Raw genomic sequence first — 19410 nt, forward strand, 5'->3', positions numbered from 1 at the left:
ACTGAGGGCTGTCAGGGCAGGACACACTACTGTGGAAGTAGCTCTGTTCTAGAGCTGAGGCCTCACACACCCCAGTGCCATGATGCTGTGTTCAGAGCCATTGCCCACACTGGGTGAGCACCCATGTCTGCACTCTCAGCAGAGATCACAGCTCACAGACCCACTGGAGAGTTCTCTCTCTTCAACATACCCTTTTCCCTATGACTCTAGTCAGCTTATTGCACAGAGCTTCTCCTGAATTGGCAGTTTCTGTGGGGACTGCACAGGCAATTTTTACAGAACAACAAATCCCTTATTAATTTTTCTTACTAGACCCCAGTTTTTTGAAGAGCTCTTTTCCTCTGAGGAAGAAGCCTCTCTTCTTTTTACTCTCACCAGGTACATGACTGCATTTGAGAACAGCCAGCGATGCCTGCTCTGGACACTGCTCACCCATGCCAAGGCAGGAGGGTGGTAGAGTAGGAGGAGTTGGTGAGGAATCACTCTGCTCAAGAGACCCATCTGGATTTAACTGAGTGGGGAAAAAGAGAAAACAAGAGAAAAAAGCACAAGTTAGATTTGATGAAGGACATCACAGCAACAGACACCTCACTCAGAGAACCCTGCCTTCTCCCCACCAGCTGCCCCTCACCCTGCACAGCTCAGCTCCTCTATGCAGCTGCAGATTCAGTTAGGAAGTTTCCAACGGATTTAAACTTTCTTGTACCCATGACTCAAACACTGCCAGAGCTCAGACATTCCGAAATGCCTTAACTTTGGGCCAAGAACAGGACAGCAGAAAAGCCCCACTGAGGACATGGTGAAAGATGCTGCTTCACAGCTGAAGATGCTGTAAAAGAAACATCTCCCAGGAGTATGGATTAACGGATCCTGATGCATCCATATACAGCTCCCTGGCCCAGGAGTCCTGGTGGACTCCCAGTACACTCTAAGGCATAAGGCAGGGCATTAAAAACAACCTATTAAGGGCTGTGCAAGACCTTCAGAAGTTCAAGGAGACTCGCTAAGCTGGAAGGCTTCTGCAGCAGTGGCCATGAAGAAAAATTCAGCGTCCTGCAGGGCATCCATCAGGTCTACCCACAGGAGAGCCAGACAGCGAAGTCCGATGCTCTGCAGTGACACCAATAACACAGAAGTTGTTCATGATGAAGCAGGACATAGAGAAGTCTTGGATCAAGTGGCATGCAGCAAATAACGTGTTCCTAAGTCACCTAAGTATTTGGGAATGTTAACTGGACTCCACAGTCCCAAATGACAAGCTGTACACTGTTCCTTTTGGAAACATCTTTTAGAAATCAGAAAGTGCCCTGGTCCTGGGCTCAGCTTCCTCTTTGCAAAATACAAACGGCAGGTCAGTTCCAGCACCAGCCTTCTCCATGACCTCCTCTCGCTGAGTTTAGGTGTCTGGACAGGGATCACTTCTGATCTGGTAGGACAAACTTTCCCAAGAAGCTGCAAAGTTCAGCAGGGAAGAGGCTCTGGGTTTCTGAGGCCTTGGAGACAGAATCTTCCAAGCTCCCAGTTGTACATCCTATCCTGGTGTTACCCAAAACACAACATGAAAGTGGCTGGAGCTGTTCCAAGGAAAAGCCTTCCTCATGAAACATCTTGCCCTCATCATTAATCTGCTTGAGTCGTGCCAAGTCAGGGAGAGCACCAACAGGGAAGATGTTAGTGACAGCACAGCAGGATGCTCTACCTGGGGTGGAAGCATTCCTGAGAGCACAAACATTATCCCTGCACAGGCAGCGAGGGAGAATCCCAGCAGCTGCTTGCAGTGCACTGACTGGAGTGATGCACAGACAGAATGTGACTGCCAGAGCCACAGCACAATTATATGTTACGTGCTGTGGGCTGGTTTATTTAAAGTTTCCTGGGGCAAAAGCAAAAGCAGCAGTGCTCCATCACCCTACCTCCTGTGCGACAAAGAGCACAAGAAGAGGCTGTGACCTCTTCTCCCCTTGCAGGCTGCAGTCATGCTGCTGTATTCCAGATGCTTCACTCTGCTCCAGAAAGAAAGCACTTCTGATACAAGATGAGCAGAAACCTCTTCTCGGGAGTCAGACTCAGTACATGCAACACCTATGGAGTCAGTTCTGAGCACCCAGGAGCACAAGGCTTCTAGAGAGCTCCAGAAAGATGAGAGACAACTACAGTCTTGCAGCAATCGGTTTAAACTGTCCCGAGTAACAGTGCCATCAGACTCTTACCTGACACAGTGTCTACAGTGACAACAGATGGAACTCCTCTCTACCTCTCTTATCTACGTGAAACAATACAGTGGCTGATTCTTCCTGAACTCACACTTTATCTAGAAATCTTGTTCCACACTTTCAAAGGCACTTCTGTGACTCTCCAGATATGCAGCACTGCCAAGGACATGTTGCCAACAGCTTGATAGCACAGCCTCACCCTTGTGCAAGCTGTGTTCTGCCTGCAAGGTCAACTGCTCCAACTAATGCTGAGGCACCAGCTGTGACCATTAGTAGCTCCTGTCTGCACACACAGGCAAGCTGCAATGCTTGCTGTTGACTGCTAGTCAGGTTTGAGAAGTCTAGTAATAAATCTGGATTAATCTAGAGGAACCATTTTCAGCCAGTAATGTAAGGTTTATGGAGGCAAAGAGAAAAAGTAAGCCAGATGAGGGCTAACTTGGTAGCCTACTGGGCTAGCTGTGTCCAAAAGTAATAATCCCTGGGCTCAGCTACAGCAACCATTTATGCATTGTGCATGAAGAATCCTTGGATAAAATACACAAAAGCATTTGGCTCACTTCAGAAGGGGTCTCACCAACACGCAGCGAATGACCTCCCCTATGAAGCTGAAGCCTTGGGCTCTGGCTTAGGAGCTCCAAAGGATGTGGGAGTGATGTAAAGCCCCCTGTACAGGCAGGTACCCTTAAGCACTGGAAACCATTTTATCTGGCAAAAGTGGGACAATTTTAGTGGTGATCTGAAGCAGTCCAAAACCTTACACAATTTCTCCTGCAAAGAGTGATGCATGAAAGACTGCACACAAAATGAGAGGCCGGTACCCAGCCCAGCTCACAAGTGTCACCATTAGTCACTGGAATAAAGATGCTGCAGTACCAATGTCACTAGCAAATATCAAACAGCTAAAGCGAAGTGACTGGCAGTCTCCTGGCTTTGTGGCTGGAAGTGCTGTTGATTCCCAGCTGCAGCATACGATGCCCAGGCAGATTTCCACACACAGAGGTCTCATACACAAGCATGTGCAGATATTCTCAGAGGTCTCTATATGGCAGAAAAGCAACAGCACTATTTCACAGATTCATCTGTTAAGAGACAAATGTTACTAAAATTTGGGTTTCTTCTTTAAGAGAAACATGAAAGAAAAATTGCTCTATCAAGATAGAGTAAAAGCTGTTAGTGTGGATAACCAGAGGAGTCATGTTCATTTTCAGGGGGCACTTTTCCATGCTGTCCAGGTATTGCTGTGTTGCACAGTTTCAGGAAAACAATGTTTGAGACTAAGGAAACCACAGATCTGCTCCCACTGCCCCCCAAAACCAGGGGTCTCACCCCACAGCCCAAAAACTGTTGCTTTAAGTGATGTCAGACAGAACAATTATCCACATAAGGTTTTAGGGACTCAATGTTACTACTTGCTTAAGTTGATGGTGTGCAGGGGGTTTTCAGGACTATACTAAGGAAGGAATACAATCAGGAAGAAAATACCCTGCGAAATATGGGGTGTGCTCAGCCTAAGCAGGATCTTGCAAAGGCTCAACAAAGCTTTGGCTGTTGATGTGCTGGAACAGTGGTAGAAGGCCCAGGCTGAATTACAAAGCATGTCATTTCTAAACCTGAATACCCAGTACAGTCCCATCATGTCCCCAAAACCACCAGATAATTGTTCCAAACAACTGCACTTCATGTGCTGAATGGATCATGGCTTGTCTTTACTATAGGACCAATCTGGCAGGTAAAGGTCTGCCAGTAGAAGTTTTGAAGGTGGACTTGCTAGCACAGCCCCAGCCCAGCCTGTCAAACTACAAGCAAGAAAAGAAGCAAACTACAGGTGCATGACAGTTCAATATGCTAGGCTGGGTGGGAGATTGAAGAGATCTTCTCACATACACTTACATGGTTGCTCTCTCTCTATGTATCATTCATATCTATCACTGGACTCTTCTCTTCCTCATTCTCTGAAGAAAAGAACCATCACGGGTGCGTAACACAAGCAGAAATAAATACATGAAATCAATTAGAATCAAACACTTTCTGTAGGTGCTTTACAATCAGTCCTTGACAGCAACTGTGTATTACTGACGCAAAAATACTCCTTCAACAGCTGCAGCATTAAAGCAACTGCTCTTGGTGAGCATGAGTGTTTTAGGGCAGTAGCTGGGACCATAACCTCTTGGATACTCCTCTTTGCGCTGTATTTTTCTTATTGCTTAAGAATCTAATCCCCAAATGTTGTCAGTTTGAAAGTTAAACTGCTTCACTTTTTCAGTTGCCAGCAAGATTTGCTCAGAAATAATCCAAAATTATCTACCTTTCCCAGTGCAATTTGGAAAGTCAATTGCCCTTATTCTCAGGCCTTCAGCAGAGCAGCATTAAGAAGGGAAGTGTGAAGAACAGACACGCTGAAACGTCAAATCCAAGAAGTTACAAGCAATTGAAAAATCACTCCTGATCATGCTGGAGAAGCTTCTGTTAAGAGTGGGACTAGCTTTGACACACGTCCAAAGCTCTGCCGCGATACCATGGCGCATACACATGCTGGGTCTCAAGCTGGATAAGCTGGGTCTCAAGCTGAGCCTGGGACACTGATGGAGTCTGCTTCGCCATGCTGTCTTTTAGAAGATTCAAACAAGACTTCTCCAGAGGCTGCCATGCATCCTTTGCCCTTTTGCATACCCCCCACTCCCTCCACCCCAAAACACAGCAGAAGATGTGATTCTGTTTGTGTTGGATGCACCAACAACACAGTTTCCCAAGCAAGTTCCTTAACTCTATGGAGTGAGGATGTCACCAGGGTTTGAAAAGCCCCAGGCATGGCTGCGTGAGAGAGTTCGGTCCAGCTCAGGGATGGCCCTCAGAATATGTGTGTTTTGCAAGAGGAGGTTTTCCTTCTGCCTTAGCCAGGAGGTGTTCTGCCCAGAGGCAGGGATACTGTGATTGCTTTGCCAGAGTCAAAGCCTCAGTGAGGTCAGGTTCTGTCTCTCCTCAGTAATCACTAAGCAGATTCATAAATGTAGTTAAGTAACACAAGTTTGGTTATGAGCAGGGTAAATGTACTGCTTTTAAAAGGGGACAAGCAAGCCATTCCTATCTGGAAGTTCTTCAGATGGATCTGGATTGCACAGAACAAGCAGGTCAGCACATAGTTAAAGAGGGTTAAGCCAGAATCACCTAGGAGAGGCCTCCTCGTGAAGCAGGGAAGCAGCAGGACAGGAGTCACTACACAGAAGCAGCCAAACCAAAGTCATGCTTAGATAGTGTGGATTCCCACTGAAGTAAAATTGGTTTAATCATCACCAACAGAATTTTCCAAGTCCCCACACTTCAAACTCTGAAGAATAGCAGCTCTTAGGTCAGCCAAGTACCAAAATTACCTGACCTAAGGCAACATCTTCCTGCTCTACAGACCCAGAGTTAGAGCCAATGCAAGGGGAAGTTCTGTTGGATCTCAGGCAGAGAGAAGCCGAGACAAATGGAAAGCTCTGAAAGGCAGGCAAGGCCAAAACGTCTATTTTATGTGGGTTGGGTTTATCACATTTGAAAGGCATTTCTGTTAAAAAAAAGGTGTCATGAACAATAGAACAGCACGCAGGGATATCTGAGCCAAAGTGCTGCATCCAAAGGAACAGTCACCCACTGCTAAACCTAGCACCAGTGGAAAGCAGAGAGAAAAGTGGAGCAGCAGCAAGCTGAGGGCAGCGAGCAGGAGCAGCTCGAGCTGCTGGCTCAGCACCGGAACAGACAGGACCTTGATACCTTGGAAGGCCCATGACAAAGCCTGGGACATGGCAGGTCAACTGGTGTTGCAGTTTCTTCCCCAGTAAAACAGAAGAGATAAGAGAGGGATGCAAATAAGAATCCTAGAAATAACGGCAGATTTGTTGCATATGTTACCCTGTTTATCAGGCAAATTCCTGGTTCTTACTTGCCCTTAATAAAAGGCCATTAGCTAAGCAAGTGGCAGATCAGCTATCTGAGCCCTGAAGGTTACCTGAATTTCCCCATGGTTTCTGGGAGGACCGAGGCTGGGGCTGGCATCTGAAACACGTCCTTCTTCCTGCTGGCTGATGCCAGAGAGAAGGGTTATCTTTATTATTATCTGTAATAAGCTACAATATGAATTAAACCCTTTTTCATTTTACTGGTTTAGGTATCCTTTGGCACCCTCTATTCCAACAGATGAGTAATTTGGAAAGAGTGAATAATTTTGAGTGGGAAATTGGAGAAGGAAAACCACTCTGAATGCTTGTTTTTCCCCTGGGAAAGGGAGACTTGCATAACCTTGGGACTCTTAAACTGTGGTAGTAACAGCTTGTTAACCTTTGAGTCCCCACCATGGACTTAGGTGCTAGGAGGAAAGGGACTGAGTATCCTAAACAGGTAAGCACAAGGGACCCAGACAACTTCTGAGTTTGGAAGATGATCCAGCAAGCTACCCACAGACCTTATATTTCTGAGTCAGGCCTGCTCTTTGCAAGAAGGCATCAAGGCTATATTGCAGACCCTGTACCCACAAAGCTTGAAATGCTTGGAAGCAAAAGATGGGGCTGCAGGTGAAGGCTAAGGGAGATCAGGCAGCATTTGAAGATAGAAATGGGAGGTGGGCACAGAGGAAAGGAAGAGCAGAGCATGAAAAATAGGACAAGGAATATTGCAGAAAGCAGGAAAGCTAGGGAGGCACAAGTGGAAAGTTCAGCAAAGGAGGATATAGGGCCACATACTGAAGGACTGGTTCAAAGCCAAACTGGACCTGCTCTTACACACTTTGGTGGGTCTGACACTATTTGATGGTGCCAAAAATCTTCTGAGAAGAACTGAAGGTTAAGTACATATAAGCTGGGACCAAGCTGAGTCCCTCCCTGCCTTCCACTCTCTAGAATGACAAAGAATATGAAGTCCAGGAGTAACCGGGGAGGTGCTACACCAAGTGAGGGCTGACTGAATCTGGCAGATGACCCAAATCCCCCACTTAAGCATTTGCTTCAAAAGCATCATCAGCATAATACAAGGGGTTAGCTCAACCATTGCATTCTCTGCATCTGTGGGATGCTTTCAAAGCCTGAGGATCCATCTCACAGATCTGTTTGGGAAACTCCCCCGTGTGTTTTGAATTTATCTGGAAGCACCTCGGACTGGATTAAGACATACCTAACTCAGAATAGGTGGAAGAGCATTGGTATTTGGGTGTTGGGAACTCCACAACTCCTTGGCTTGGGTATGAGCCTATCTGAGAAATGTCACATGTCTGGGAAGCTGCCTGAACTGCTTTGCTTGCAGCAGGATTTCACCACTGACCCTTCTGTGGATCTAAAGTATTTGCTGGTGGGCTTTGGGATGCTTTTTGCTCGTCTGACCACAATGAGACTGAGGCCTCACGTTGTTGCAGGAAGAGCTCCTAGCACTCCTAAACCTCTGAGCATTTTCCATGGGATGAACTAAGCTGCATGCACTAGTTTAAATGATTCCATCAGAAGCTGCATGCTGTGCAATGCCCATCTCCAGCCACATAACAGTTGGATGTCTGTATGATGCAGAGACACACAGTCTTACCTGGCTCTCAGCACTCAGTGGAAAAGCTTCTTTATCTTTTGAATGCAGCTCCTCAGCCATGCCTCCATCCGAAGGTTCAGCTTCCAAGAAGTTAGATGGGACAAGTCCTCTCTGTTGGTTCAGCTCTCCCTGCAAGATCAACGTTCAGTTCTCACACCAGCTTTCCTGGTTGATGGGGAAATAAGAAACTGAGGAGCAGTCCCATGCAGGGAAGGCCAGGCTGTGGTCTGAGAGAAGCCTGGAAACACACTCATGCTGTTAGGATCCTCAGCAAATTCCATGACTCACATTCTTGCTTAGTTGCTCAGTGAAACAATTCAGAGCCAGAAGCGCAGAAGGGAGTAAAGGAAGAAAAGATGGCAGATGCCATGACGAATGTGTTCCAGCAACATGGTCACTTCTACAAATTCAGATCACTTCCACTACTATCCTGGAAGCAACTGGAATACGACAGTGCCACAGCCTTTCCAAAGGCCTTTGATTTAGTCTGGTATTTATTTATTTTGTAAAGAATGAGGTCCTACATGCAGACATGGCCTCAACGCTCACTGAGGTGCAGAGCTGCAAACCAAACTTGGCTGTATGCCTAGAGAATTGTGTCCAGTTCAGCAGCTGCTTGAGTGAGACAAAACCAAACCCAGCAATGGTGTTTGGCCAACACTATGAAAGAAAGCAAACAAAGCATACACAGTGATCCCCTCCAGACTCTACCTGGAGCTGAACCTCAACTTTGATATGTGAAGACACACTGCTTCCTATGCAGGGATCCAAGGGCCAAGGATCATGTCCAGCACACAGCTCGTTGGCAGGCACAGCCCCAGGTATGCGTAGTACATGAAACAGGTACCAGTGCTTGTGGAGATATGCTCAGATAGGAGTCACTGTACATCTGTATTTTCATGTTACCCCTGTAGCCTCCTGCCCTGGATGAGAGCATGTGTCTGAGTGCTTGGTGACTAATCAGCTTACAGCAGGTGCTGATGCAGCTGATGCATGTACAGAACAATGCACCCTAGGCTTTGGAAAACATGCAGTCAAGTTATGCCAAGAAATAAACTCAAATCCATCTGGATATTGTGGTTACAGGAACATGGACTGCCAGAAACACCCTGCCCTGCAATAAGCAGATATGGGCTTGGGTTTTTTTACAGTATTTTTTCCCTGATTTCTGCTCTCCTGCCACTAGATGGACTTCAACGACTTCAGATGTAGCCACTGGCCCTTCCCAACCCCAGTACTCACGTAATAGAATCCATCATCATCCATGGACCCAAACACAGTGATAATGTCCCCAGCACTGAAAGTCAGTTCAGCCTGCAAAGAGCAAGAAAACAATGGTCACAGGAGAAGCACTACCTGCAACGTCTGGCCAGAAACACCACGTCACCCTGGGCTTCTTGCACAAACTTACCCTGTGGGAGGGAGGCCGCTGTATTAAGACTTGCAGGACCAGGATGAAGAAGGGCAACTGAGGTGGGTAACTGTGGACCTCAGTGCTAAGGAAGCATTTCATAAATTCAGAGAAGAGCAAAGCCTGTTTCTTAAACCAGTTTTAATAAGGCTTCAAAATAGTGCCTACAGCCTGTTCTGGAAAGGTATGTTGAGACAAGCTGAACAAGCACCAGAAACACCTTGCATTTCTTTAAAGGTAACTACTAAATCCTGCTCCTTTGCATGAGCCTGTTCTGTATGCAATGCTCAGAGATTAGTCACCAGCAGGAATGCATACAAATGGGAAGATCTGACCTAGAGACAGAACATTACCACACAACACATGTCACCCTCCATCATATCCTCCTGTCAGCCACCCCAGCAAGTGCTCCCTGGAGCACAAGAGCAAAGACAAAGGTGGAAGCACTCTCTACCAACAGAAGAAACTGCCCAGTTACAGCAAAAAAGCTGCTCTAAGAGAAGGTGGAGCCTCCAAACAGGCTGTGTCCCACTCAAGACACACTAGCTTTATATGCACTTCACAGAAGTGTTAGCTGGAAGGGATCTACCTCTAATACATTTACCTTATGATATCCCTAGTACTCAGTTTATCTCTGGAGGCTGCAGGTTCCTCCTGCTGGCTGTGAATTACTTTGCTGTAGCAGAAAGACACTTTGAGGGAACCTCACTCACAGACACACAGAAGGGCACAGCTGATCCTACTCTGTCCTGGTGCAAGTTCATAACAGCAACTGCAGGCTTCTAGCAGAATAGGTGACCAGATTTCCTGGGAGTGTGCACAGGGAGCACCTCCAACAGTGCAACAGAACTGGACCAGCTTGTTTCAATAATGTGAGCTCTGCCCATATGGCAGGTTCTAGGAAGACCAAATTACTGCAAAAAATACAGCCACACAGCCATCTTCCTGTTGACATGAGCTCAAAAGCATTCTTTGGCTAATGCACGCTCTCACTGTGTAATTCTAAGATAATCCTCCATTCTTAAAACACTCTGTCCTCAGCAGCAGCCTATCTTGCTCATGAGATGCTCATGAGTCACCTCTTGGCCATACACTCCTCTCTGATGCATAGAAACAATCTGAATCCAAACCCTGTGTTTATGTTTGCCCAGAGTAGACTAACACTGCTATGGAGAACAGAGAACAGAGCATGTTCTAACTTAGGTTATTTTGCAGAAAGGATTCAGCACTGCTATCTTTCTACCTCAGACTTATCCACAAAAACACTCTCTGGATTCTGTGTAGGGACTGCTTGAAAAGCAAAAACTTACAATATTGGTCCATTAAATTGGAGTTAAGTCTTCTCACTTGAACAAAGACCTACACAGGTATTCAACACAAAAGACATGCTCCAAGACATGCTCAGCTGAAGTATCAGAAGTCCATTCAAACTGTTAAGCAGGTTTTCCCTTTTGCCAGAGTGTGCCCTCAATCAGCTGCTAACAGCAGGGGCTGTTTCCTCCTGCCACAGATCTGTTTAGTCCCATCTAATCATCAGGGGATGCTACAAGGCCATGAGATACTCACAGAGTTTCACAGAGAAATATCCTGAAAAATCACTAGGGGTATATTGCATCACGTTCTTCACAGATAACTGAACATGGGTATCAGAAAATGCATGAGAACATACCAGCAAACTCTACATTTTATGACTTTAGCCACCCCTTTTTAGCAGTAAGATTGCCAAGCTACAATGAGCACTTTGGTCAAAACAGAGACAAATGTCTTGGAACAGAAGGAAAAAAGAAAGAGGAAAAAGAAACCTATGAAAGGAATGAGCAGCTGGTGCTTACCTCTACATCTGCATTTGGAGAGCTCTCCTTAGGGTTATAGTCAAAGACAGCCACCATACGACGAGGAGTAAGCAGTTCAGACTCACAGTCTTTATGCTTCTGCCCTGAAGGACAAAAATAAAATGCAATATCTTCAGCTGGAAGTTCTAGGACAAAATCCCAAATCACAGCAACTCCTTCAACATTCCTGGAGTGGACTGAGTAAAAAGAATACCAGGGCGCAACTGAATGGGAGAGAGATCTTAGAGGCCACAGAGACATTTAGTACAATAGTCTTCTGATCTCCTGTATAAGCACAAAAGTGGGAACATCTCCACATTCCAGCATCCTGGTGTCCTGCTATATATACAGGAATGTATTATACTCTGTTTCTGATTGTACTCACACACACAAATATGTGTGTATATATGTACACACACAGGACAGCAGTCTCCTTATAGGGTCTTCAATGGACATTTCTCCTCCCTGCACACAATGACCTGCTACTGAGCTACAGAATTCATCCTCCAAGTGCCAGGGGAACAGCAAGAGCCCTGGAGAGCATCAGCCACAGCAGCAGAGCCCAGCAAGAAGGGAAGCAGAGGCCTCATCATCCAGGGAACATGCTGCACTTTCAAAGCCACCCACTTGCTCAGCCAGGACTTAAGAGACCTCCTCTGGGTCTACAAAAGCAAAGCCTGGTGTTACAGAAAACACACACTGTCCATTCCTTATGTCCCTGCTTCAGGTCAACACTGGATGGGCTACCAAGAGGTTTGCAGGCTTGGCCTCTTGGGCATCAAGGGATGATTGTGCACCTAAGCAGAGTGAGCACCCTCTTGAGGGACCTTAGGTTTTAAGGACCACAGCATTGGATGTATTAAGAGATTTCTCTGCTTCTCCAAAGCACAACAAGTGCCCTTCACCTCAAACACTCCCTGTTTAGTCAAAGGCCACTGCACCCACTGCTATATTAAAAGAACCCCTTCACTTGTGAGAACCACCATTTTCTTACAGTGCTTTGAAGCACCACTACAGGGTCTTGCATTGGCTCTCGACTGCAAAATGTGTCTGTATTCTGATCACGCACTATCTACTCATAGTACAAAACAGCGATTCTCACCTGCATAAGACCTGTACTTCTCCTGTTTATCCAGCCCTTCTGGGAGAAGAAAAGGTCTCATCAGTGAGAGTTCATCTTTCAGCAGTGACCACATGACAGAACTGACAAACAACAGTAGAAAGAACAAAGACCAAAGCAGCAAACAACAGAAGCAAACCATTCATGCAAATCAAAGCCTACGCCAGTAACCGTGACCCAAGGACGTAACAAGAAGCAGAGGTCAAGCTCCAAAACTATAAGAGACATCATTGTTGTTAAACACGTAACAGCAGCATAGGGTTAGGCTCTCTTTCCACTTCCTAGCAGTTGTACAGATACAAACATCTGAGGGTCCTGTAAGCAAGCAGCAAAAATTCAATGCAGTCTGTAATCCTATTGTGAAAAGCAAAGAGGAAGCAGTGGGTGACACAGACCTTTCTTGGAGCGTCTGGGTTTTGGAGGAGGGATGCTTTGGCGGCGTGGAGGTGGAGAAAATGTGCCATTTCCTTCATAAAAATCCAAAAAAGCAAATAAATAGACAAGAGAAACACAGTGAAGGGAAACTGAAAAGCATACTGAAGAGCGAACAGGCAACAGAGCAGCATGACATGCCTCCCCTGGGAAGCAGACACCGTGATTTCTATGGGCACAGCCCAAATCTCCATTTCTCATGTGTGGACTCAGATGAGGCATGATCCACAGCCCAGATACACACAGAAATCCACACTGTATTTATGCCCCTTAGCTGTACCACAGTGCACATCAGACAAACTTTGATACACCTTATCTTTCAGAAGCAGCATCACAAGGATAAAATGAAGCCTTGTGCCATTAACACTTGAAAAACACCAGGTGAGGTGCACCCCATCAACTGCCTCAGGGGGAAGAAACCTGCGGAAGTCTTTAGCTACAGTTTCTGCACTGAGCAGGGTCAATACAGGACAAGTCCCCAGATGAGCCTGCAGAAAGAGCTCCCCCACCAACCCCTCCAAGGCATCTTCTTAGTTACAAGGCAGGAATATGGGTTCGTGGCAGCAGGAAAACAACAGAAGCACAAAAAGCCTGGCTGTCGAAGGAAACCAGGTTTCCTCTCTGCACATACACATAAGGTATGTCTTCTTCACTACCACTACCCTCCTGAAAACCTTCAAACCAACCATGTTTCCTGGAGTCTCAGGGCTATTAAGTTCCTTTATTCTTCTGAGGGCAGGGGACAGAGAATGTTGTGTATCCACACAGGAGAAACAGTATGAGCACCCCAGTGTGAAAAAGTGCCTTACTCAAATCTCTTCTCTCCCTAGACATGAAAGAGGCCAAAGGACACAAACCTACCAAAAAATCACACAGCCACAAAGTGAAAGCAAAAGACACCTTTGACCCCTGCGCTCCTCAGCATCAACCTGCCAGAGACCCACATTTAGGAGCTGGGCACTGTCAGCCCCATAGCCTCTCAGGCTGGACTGGGTCTCACTACAGGGAAATGGAAACAAGTTGGACTGCTTATTCTTTTTCTTGGCTTTTTTTTTTCTTTTCAGCTTCTCCTCAAACTGTTTTGTTTCCCCTTCACTAGCAAGGATCAGCCTCATTCACACTGCGCTGAGTTCACAGACATGACACCTCAAGCACAGGAGCAGCTCCTGCAGCTGCAGCCTCAGGCTCAGGCTCAGGCATGAACTGAGACCTCAGAACATCTGCCTCCCTCACCATTCAGACTTCCCTGCTTGCTACTGCAGCAGCCACTAACAAGCCTGGGGACCACCCCTAGAGACGGTTTGGGTGCACTGGCCACGCAGCTTGACAGCACGACTGAGCTTTCCACGCTTCAGCAAAGGGACACACTGACAGTGCACACATAAAGGAGACACTACCTATGCTCTCCATCGGTGTGTCAGCAGGCAGGAACCCTTGTTTTAGGAGCTGCTTCTTGATCTCATTATTCTCCACCTGGACTTCTGATACCATATTGCACGGAATGTAGCCCTCCCTTCCTGCACATTCACCCCTGTAAAAGCCATCAGCATCCTTGTCTCCACATACCTGCAAGGGAAAAGACAGGCCAGAGACTGTTGAAACCATAGGGACTGAGATGCACAAAGCAGAAAGGGAAACTAAGGAAACTCCCAAGATGAAGGAGTCTCTGCCTTGAAGGTTTATGCTGTCCCTGGAACACTGAATGGAACCATACAGAGTAGAAAGTGTTTACTAAGGCATGCTCTTACTTTCAGGATCTGTCCCTCCTTAAATGGGAGCTCCTCTTCTGCTGCATCAGGGTTAGGAGACATAGAAACAGGATCATAGTCAAAGAGAGCCACAAATATTCTGATGCCATCATCTTTAACAGAGGTTTCTGAAGCAGTGCTCCTTGGAGGACCTGTCCACAGACAGGAAACACACAGAGAGAACATCAGTACCATTCCCCTGCCATAGCCCTGCACAGCTCGAATCCTGCCTCTTCCCTGCATTTCCAACCACCTCCCTCTCTCCTGCATTTCCAACTCTTTTTCCTTGCCCACTCACCTGCACTGGAGAGCACAGGCTTCTGCATTTGGCTTCTTCTTACGCTTTTGTTCCCTCTCCTGCTGGGAGCTTGCCAGGTGGTGCAAGGCAGCTCCTGGCCCCTAGGATCTTTGTTACTGGCCGCCTGAAACAGGAACCAGCAGAGAGTTAGTAGCAGTCTCTGCCTTCCAACTTGCAGCAACAGCGCTCAGCCCAAATGCACTCCACAAAGAGCAGCGCATCCAAATGCAACATTCCTCTTCAGGGACACTCTAGAGCTGAAAGTACCAAGGGAGTTGGAAAATAGAACTAAGTACAGGCGGCAGCCTGACAGGCACTAGCGACAATCCCCTTGGTGAGGACAAGGACACAGGACAGGGCATTTTGAGCAAGGGGGCAATGACATTACCATCATCATCTACACAAAGCTTCAACAATTCAGCCTATTTCACCAGGGATTTTCATTTGGATGCCACAGGCTCCTGCCATGGGGAGGAAGACCCAGTGTGAAAAGGAATACTGCATCGGTGACACTTGGCCAGTTTGCAGGAAAAGCAGAAGCAGCTAATACAAGAAAAGCCACGGAGCAGCACAGAACTACAGAATCTCTCAGATATTCTTCCAGAAATCCCAGAGGAGGGTCCTTTCTCTGGACAACACTAAACAAAGCAAGATACAGGCAGGCCAGGGAAGCAGAGGGAAGCTAACACCACTGCAAGCTGCTTCAAAGCCAGAATAGGAAAAGTCACCCAACCCTTTTGTGCAAGGAGGTGCTACGTATCCCCTTCGAAGGATGTTCGAGCCTCCTTCTCCAGCCAGGTGACTTACAGTCCAGCTCCCAGCCCTGCTCCTCAGAACTGCTCTCACATCTCAGTGCTTCCTTCTCCTGGCAGAAGAATCGCAGGCGCCAGCTTGGAGACCCAGCCCACTCCACCCCCTGCTCTTCCATCATTTCCAGTCTGGTCAGGTCCCTTCTGCCATCCATGTGAACAACCTCAGATTGACTGGAGCAATCACCCCAGTCTCCCTGACAGCTCTGGGACCTTACTGGCCACAGCCTCCTCTCAGGGGGGGAAGCACAGGTCGAATCCTCATCATCTTCGGAGTCATATTCAATGTCTATTTCCAGGCTCCTGGGGCTGGAGCAGTGTGGTGCCACCACAGCAGGTTCCGCAAACCCTGGAACCACTGCTTTCATGTGTTTTTTTCGTAGGGTGCCTTGTCTGGCACGACTGTACATATCAAACCCCTCTTTCGCACCAGCACTGCTCACAATGTTCAGCTCTTCCCTGAGGCTAGGAGCTCTGTATAACCCACCTCCCATCTGACTGCAGTTGCCCAGCAGACGACTGCAGTGCTCTGTTAAATCATTCTGTCTCTTCCTACCCATCTCAGGCCGACTCCGACTCCTCTCTCGATAATTACTTCCCTTCTTCTTGCTCCGAGCAGGACTTGCCACAGTCCCAGACTTCAGATCATTCTGCTGGTAGCCACAGCTCCAGCTGGCTTTCCTCTGACTCCAGGCCGTCTGGACAAAGGCAGGATTTGCATGGTCAGCATCCCTTCTGCTCTCTTTAACACCATGCTTTTCCTGCAGCATCTGAGCAGACAGAGCCAGGGAGGTGTTACTCCTATCTGCCTCTACACACGGCTCCTTGATGTTAAGTGTCTTCTCTGTTCTTCCTGAATGGTAGGTAAGTTTTTCCTGGCAGTCTTGAGGATCCGCCTTTTCCTCCAGAACACAATCCTCATCTTCATCTTCATCCTCATCCTCAGTCACTTCAGGGATGCTAAACAATTTCTTGCTGTGGTTCTTCTGAAGCGGCAGCTCTAGTATTCTCTCCAGAATTTCCTCATCGCTGTCAGTATCACAAAGATCCATCTGTACCCAGCCCCCGAGAAAAGCCACAGCCAGGACAAGCAAAGGGAAAAAGAGAGGAAATAAACATTACAAAGAGAGGCAAAGTCACAGCTGATTCCCTCCCAGCACAGCAGGATGGAGCGGCGACTGTGGTCTGCAGCGAAGCAAGGGTAGGAAGCAAACGAGAGCAATGGGGCTTTGGCAAAAGACAATCAGATGAACTGACAATGCAGCGGAAAGTGAGAAAGAACAATGCATAGAGGAACTCCCTCCCAGCCTCAACCTCTACACACACAGTCTGCAGCACCTTTCATCCTGCCCACTGGGTTCCCAACAGCTTCAGCATCCCCTGTCTGGGATGATGGGGCAGGAGAGGCACAGTTCCTCCTGGCTGTTCACTGCACACCAGAGCTGATCAGGTCCCTGCCTCCGCAGGTATGAGTCTCACAGCCTGTACTCACACAAGGACTCACAGCCCTCCCTTACCTCTGTCCTTGCACTGAAACAGAAGACAGTGACCTTGTGCAGCGAGACACCACTTGAAGATGCTGCTGCTATGGAAGGACCTTCTGTAGGCTCTTCCCATCATCTGTCAAGGTCCAGCTCTACAGTGATTTATTGTCTGCAAATCCAGGTGAACAGAGTTGCCACAAACACACATGAAAACCCTTCACCTCAAAGGGGTCACACAGACTTGTATTTCACTTGCAGCTGGGTAACAGCCTATCAGGTTACATAAAGCTTTTGGGAAAACACTGCTGAATTTTAAAATTTCCCTTGGACCAACTGAAGAATTTATGGTTTGTCTCCTACTACATTTATGCTAGAATCAAAAGGAAGCATCTCAGATGTATAGTGTAAAGCAGGTTGGAAGTTACCTATAAAGGTCTTTCGTTCAACCTCCCTGACAATTTATATCGTGACATGTTCTAAAATGATTTACAAATAGCTTACACAGCATACGCAGTTATTGATGTTTCAAGCTACTGGCATGAGCAGTCCTGGTCAGAGCGAATTAAAAACTGAACCACAGTGGGGCAAACAAAAGGCAGCTCTAAGCTGCCTATTGATTATTCCAACATTCATAACTCTTTCCAAGCAAAAGCTGGTCTTCAGTTCTGTTTAGAATTGGTTGAAGGGGCCTCCAGAGGTCTCCAGTTCAATCTCCTAATTGCAGCAGGACTGCTGCAAACAGTAAATCAGCGTCTTTGCTTAGCTGAGGCTTGAAAACACCAAAGAAGGGAGATCCCCCACCTCACTGGGGCCTGTTCCAAGGCTGCACCACCCTCTGGGAAAGAAGTTTGTATTCATCTCCCAAACAGGAACTTGCAACTGCTGCCTCTTTATATATCATCTGCCAGCAACAAGACACCTTGGGCTATCTCACAATTTTAACCATCCTTCAAATAGTTGTAGGCAGAGACAAGATGCCCCCTTGCCTCCTCCTTGTCAGACCAAACAGGCTCAGCTTCCTCAAACTCTTCACAGGACACACACTCAAGGCTCCTACCTTGTCAGCACCAACTAGGAATATCTGCAGTTATAAATGCAACCATGAAGAACAGTAAGACTTACTTTAGCTGTTTACAGAGTTGTGGCTTTCGCTTTTGAGTTTTAATATAATAACTGGTTTCAGGAATTTAACAACTTAATTAAGGTTAAACTTTTTAAAAGCAGCACCTCTTCATTCTTTCATCCCCCAAATCCTGACAGAATTGGCTGAGAAGTCTTGAGATAACCCAAAATGTTACTAAATATGTAGAATCCTAGAAAACAGCCCTGCTGAGACCTGGCCCGCTTCAGTCACCATCTTCCTTCACTCTACAAGGTAGTGTTGGCAACTCTGTGCCACAAAGCTTCCTGCCCCTGATGTCCTCTCCCCATTCAGCATCTTGTCATGCTCACATCCTCAACCTGTCACTGCCAGAACTGAAAACAATCACTTTATTAGGTCAAGAAGCACCAGTGTGCTGAAATCAACAGGATGTGTGTGGGAGGGTTTGGTGTTTCTTTCTCACACACAAGATAAACCCCCAAAACATTCGGGCCAATAAAGCATCCAGGAAAACAAGACAGAACAGCATTCTTGACTGTCTGAATTCCTCTTTCCCCTTTCAGGAAAGCTGAGTTTCTTCCATTTTTTTTCCAGTGCAATTCCAACACCTGGAAGCCCTTTCAACAACTCCTTTCCAGGCAGCCCCAGAATCACCAACCACCAGGCTCTTCTGGGGCTCCTGATGCTGCACTTCAGGTCCCACCTGCCCACCTGGGAAGCAGAACTCCCTTCAGAAGGAGAAAAGGACTGGCAGCACATTTACTCCAGAATCATTACTCTGTCTGTTAGTGATTGTTTAATGCTCACCAGATCCATCTGTGGCGAGCAGCCACACACGTCAGCATCAACCAACTACAATGTTCTTTGGTCACACGAATAAAAACGAGGGCACTTTCTTGCTATGCACATGTACCACATTTCCTGCAAATCTTTCTGATTTCTCAGTCTTCAACCTCAATACTTCTCCTCACGCACATTCATGTCAAGTGCCATAATCTGTACTATGCCACCTTCCAGTCACGCAGTTCTCAGCACAAGACCTGTCACAGGTGCATTGCAACACACTAATTAGCTTTAACTGTCTAACTTGTCAAATGAATTAACAGGATCTTCAGCTCAACCAGTGTTTCCTCATTTGTAACATGTGAATTGCAAAGCCACAGCTCCTGCAGCTTCTATGAGCCACCCCTTCCTACAGAGAGCACCAAGGTCTATGCAAAATAATCTGCACTAGATTACTCCCATTCAGCATTGCCTGCAGGACTAAGGCCAAAATGTTACACGCTTGTTTTGCCTTAGGAGGGATGGTGTTTTGGTACAGGATTTACAGATGGATGGACTTCAGATTCTTGTGTGTTCACTGTTTGTATCTGTATTAAGAACTTGATCAATAGGATTGATTTTTACCCGTGGG

The 19410-nt window shown here is 46.9% G+C and overlaps 1 protein-coding gene across 1 annotated transcript in view; it reads right to left on the bottom strand.

The window, feature by feature from the left end:
* Window positions 1-295: 295 nt before the first annotated feature.
* Window positions 296-19410, bottom strand: part of TSPOAP1 (TSPO associated protein 1) — a gene marked incomplete at both ends in the record, with an annotated part of 65412 nt that continues 46297 nt past the window's right edge. Inside the window, 10 exons of the mRNA XM_080630239.1 lie at window positions 296-511; window positions 7761-7889; window positions 9003-9074; window positions 11004-11107; window positions 12106-12144; window positions 12519-12590; window positions 13953-14121; window positions 14304-14455; window positions 14602-14725; window positions 15335-16462. Coding sequence (XP_080486365.1) covers window positions 296-511; window positions 7761-7889; window positions 9003-9074; window positions 11004-11107; window positions 12106-12144; window positions 12519-12590; window positions 13953-14121; window positions 14304-14455; window positions 14602-14725; window positions 15335-16462 — 2205 coding nt within the window. The remainder of the gene's footprint in view (window positions 512-7760; window positions 7890-9002; window positions 9075-11003; window positions 11108-12105; window positions 12145-12518; window positions 12591-13952; window positions 14122-14303; window positions 14456-14601; window positions 14726-15334; window positions 16463-19410) is intronic.

Source organism: Psittacula echo (assembly GCF_963264785.1).
Source record: "Psittacula echo genome assembly, chromosome: 15".
In the NCBI taxonomy this organism is placed as follows: Eukaryota; Metazoa; Chordata; class Aves; order Psittaciformes; family Psittacidae; genus Psittacula; species Psittacula echo.